This window comes from Brassica oleracea, chromosome C3 (assembly GCF_000695525.1).
Source record: "Brassica oleracea var. oleracea cultivar TO1000 chromosome C3, BOL, whole genome shotgun sequence".
NCBI classification, from domain to species: Eukaryota; Viridiplantae; Streptophyta; class Magnoliopsida; order Brassicales; family Brassicaceae; genus Brassica; species Brassica oleracea.
The window spans coordinates 15,280,956-15,284,973 of record NC_027750.1 but is presented as its reverse complement, the minus strand read 5'-3'; the positions used below and the strand labels follow the sequence as shown (position 1 = coordinate 15,284,973).

Sequence of the window (4,018 nt, the reverse complement as noted above, 5' to 3'; positions counted from 1 at the left end):
TCCCGAGCTTGAAACACTCATTCACCATAATATTACACGACTCAGAATCAAACATTCTCGGGTTCCAGTCTTTCTCCATCATCTGACCGAACAATAAGCAAGCTTCTGTTTTCTTACCGTACCTTAGCAACACTTTCAAAAGGGCATTTGCCGCAGTCGCATAGATCTTGCTGAACTCTTCCTTGGACGACAAGTAACACTCCATAGCTTTCTCATCCATCTCTTGTTTAAACCAATGCTCCATAAACATCGCACTCGCCTGCACCACAGAGTCCGAGTCATCACTCAACTTTAGCTCTTGAAAAAGCTGGTTAGCCCTTTCAAGATTCCCCAAATCCAAGAACCCACGTATGAAAATGCCATACACGGACCTATCCACGCAGTAGAACTTGTCTACAGCTTCATCAATCCTACCCGCGTCGACCAAGCCTTGAGCCAGGGCTAGTTGGGCTCGATAACTCGGCCGATCACGCAACAAAAAATGTTTGTACAATTCAAGAGCCTCGTCCAGTTTCCCTTCATCACACAAGGCAATGATGATTGGACCGGAGCAGCGGTTGGTTATCAGATCCCATTTAGAGTTAGCAGCGTAGTAATGGAACAAAGCGTACGCGTCACTGTAACGTCGGTCACTGCGCATAGCGTCGATGATAGCCACGCCGGTCTCGGCAGTCAAGAAGGGATCACCTCTGGAAAAGACGGCCAAACGTGCTTGCTCTGCGGCCGCGTCGAGGTTGGACAATTTGATAAGCATCATGACTCTATTGTGAATCGAAGAGGGATCCGATTCAGTTTTGGACATGGGAGGCGATGATGGGTTCGAAGAAAGGCGTTTAAGGTAGGAGAGGGATGATGTGTTAACAAAACGGCGATGGTTGTGGATCGGAACAGCAAAGAGGCGATTGAAAAACATGGTGGCGGAGACAACAAAACAAAACTAGTTAGCTGCTCTGTAGATTCTAAAAACCGAACTCGAGATCGAAGGCTTATAATAATATTTTTTTTTCCAACAAGACTTACGGCATGATTAACCCTAGTGCTTAATTTTTTTTTTTTTTTGATTTTTGTGTGATTAAAAAAAAAATTAAAAAATGAACCAATCGCGGACCACCACGTGTCAGTGGAGTCCGCGAACAGCGAGAACAACCGGTGCTGCTTCCATTTTTTTTTTTTTTAAAGTTAAGCACCGGAGTAAACATCCTGATTAATGGTGGCCTTAGGTTCTCACCTCCCCTCTTAATCAAAATACTATCTAGATTAATAATAAAATAGATTAATTTTATTTTAAAAAATCTAAAATAATTAAAAAAAAAATAACACTAATTTTAATGATGCTAACGCCACTAACTAAACCCTAAACTTTAAATTTATACCCTAAACCCTAACCCAAATCGTAAACCCCTAACTCAAACCGTAAACCTAAACCCAAACCCTATATCATAAACCCAAATCGTAAACCCTAAACCCTAAACCCAAATCGTAAACCTTAAACCCAAATCCTATATCTTAAACCCAAATCATAGACTCTAAACTCAAACCATATATCCAAACCTAATCCCTACGCCCTAAACCCAAATCGTAAACCCTGAACTCAAATCCTATATCCTAAAGTTTGGATTAATGTTGATGTTGTTTCTTTACGGTTTAAGATTTGGGTTTAAAGTCTAGGTTTGAGTTTAGGATCTAGGGTTTGAGTTTAAGATCTAGGGTTTGGGTTTAGAGTTTACAGTTTGTGTATAAGGTTTAGGATTTGGGTTTAAGATATAGGGTTTGGGTTTAGGGTTTAGGGTTTAGATTTAAGGTTTAGGGTTTATAATTTAAGATTTAGAGTTTAGTCAGTGATGTTATTTTTTCAATTATTTTAGATTTTTTTTTTTTAAATAATATATTTTATTATTAATTTATGTGGCATTTTGATTGGTAATAAGAGAGGAGGTGAATTTAAAAGTTTTCCTTTTTTTTTTTTTTTGATAAATAGCTTGAGGCACTATAATTATCTGACGAAAAAAAAATAAAAGAAACAATAATACTACAAATCCAATGATGACTTCAAACAAAGCAACTGCTTCAGACATTATTCCTTGCTCACAAAATCTACTAATGATGTTCCTGTAACAAAGCTGTGAGTCATTGATCCTCGGGCTTTTGGATCAGAGCAAACTCGAAACCGCCATGGACGTTTTCAGACATCTGAAACAAAGGGTTGTCTCGTCTGCGGACGATGAAATTGCCGACTTGGTTCATCTTATCATCGACGAGGATTACAATGGAATCGCGATGGTGACTGCTACTTTCATTGAGTATTGGTTCAAACAACGTAACGATGAAGAAGCTATCAAGTGGTACACGTCTTTGTTAGGCAAGAGATTCGTAATGAACCCAGTTACTGGGAACATTCTTCTGCGGATTCTTCTTGACTACGACAAGAAAACAGAAGCTTGGGCATTGTTTGATCGGATGCTGGACAATCAGTTTAATGCAGAGACATGTAACATCATGGTCAACGAATGTTTCGCGAACTCGAGGTTTAAGGAGGCAGTCAATACTTTTAAGCGAGTTGGAAACACCGTGAATGACTCACAGCTTTGTTACAGGAACATCATTAGTAGATTATGTGAGCAAGGAATAATGTCTGAAGCAGTTGCTTTGTTTGAAGTCATCATTGGATTTGTAGTATTATTGTTTCTTTTATTTTTTTTTCGTCATGCCTATGCTAATGGATCAAGATTCGATGATGCTGAACGGATCGGATCGCGAACCTTACCGTTGATGCGAATCTCAAGTGTATTGCCAAGTTTTGTCCCCTAGATTGAAATACGTATAAATTCTCTCATTACGTTGGGATATTCTCATCAAGGTGGCGAGAGTATTAGGAAATAACCACAATTCGAGCTTACATGAATAAAATAATTTTCAGTCTATATAAAATTGCAAAAAGGTGAAAAGGCTTAAACCGGTAATGTTAGGGTATGTTTATTGGTACAACCCCATTGGGGTCTCTTAACCAATATTATATCAATTAACTTAACTTAATTGACGTAATTGGAAACCTTTAATTTTCTATCCTATATTGGTACAATCCTATGGGGGTCTCTTAACCACATCTCCTTCATCTTCATCGTGACTTTGAGCTTCAAACATCTTGTACCGATTCGAGCACTCCTTCCTCGATCACCATCCTTTTACAAACTTCAATCTTCACCGCGAACTCCTTTAAACTCTGATTTTTAACAAATCAGAAAACAAAATCTGATCAAAACGACCATAAACTTTATTCAATCAATCTGAAACAGAGATGAAAGAAAACGCTTGAAGAACAACTCTCGTTCAGATTGAAAACACCACAAAAGTCTGCAACTACGAAAATCAAACCCAAATTTACAGAGAATACTGTCTAGAGTGTCGATCTTGAGATAAAGAAGAAATCCATTTTTTTACGTCAAAAGGAAAATAAAATAAAAAAACAACATATTTTTTAAACCAATAAATATCAAACATGTGGCAGTAAAAAAATCGTCTCTTATTGTCATTAAATTAGACACGTTCCTTCCTTTTTTTCTATTTTTGATTTATTTTAAATATGTTTTCTTCTAATAGATGAGCTTAAGAGAGACACCGATAAAAATGCTCTTATCTCTCCAATTATTCATCATCAAACCGAACCTCTTCTAATTGTCGCTCCGGTTCGTAAAAACCTTTTGTACATTGTCTTCTTGTACATAGATTGGTACAGCCGGTCTACTCTAGGGACAGATACGATTTGACCAAAAAATGTGACATATATGATAAGAAAGTCAACATAAAGAAAAAAAATAACATAAACAATAAAAAAGATAGATAAATGAAGTCTTGGCTAGATCACTGAGTTATAAAACTGAAGCAAAACCTGATAATATCAGAGTCATACCTGAAGCAACATGCTTTGTTTTCTCTGCTGACACATTCTTTTGGAGGAGTTTGCACAGACGGTGTTTTGTTATGAAGCTCATGGTCAACAACTGAATTAGACCGAACATAA

At 37.4% G+C, this 4,018-nt stretch overlaps 1 protein-coding gene across 1 annotated transcript; it reads left to right on the top strand.

Moving 5' to 3' along the window:
- Positions 1 to 2,172: 2,172 nt before the first annotated feature.
- LOC106329966 (pentatricopeptide repeat-containing protein At1g10270-like) lies at positions 2,173 to 2,808 on the top strand. The gene has a single exon (XM_013768553.1). The coding sequence runs from the start codon at positions 2,173 to 2,175 to the stop codon at positions 2,806 to 2,808; it is 636 nt and encodes a 211-aa protein (XP_013624007.1).
- Positions 2,809 to 4,018: the final 1,210 nt, after the last annotated feature.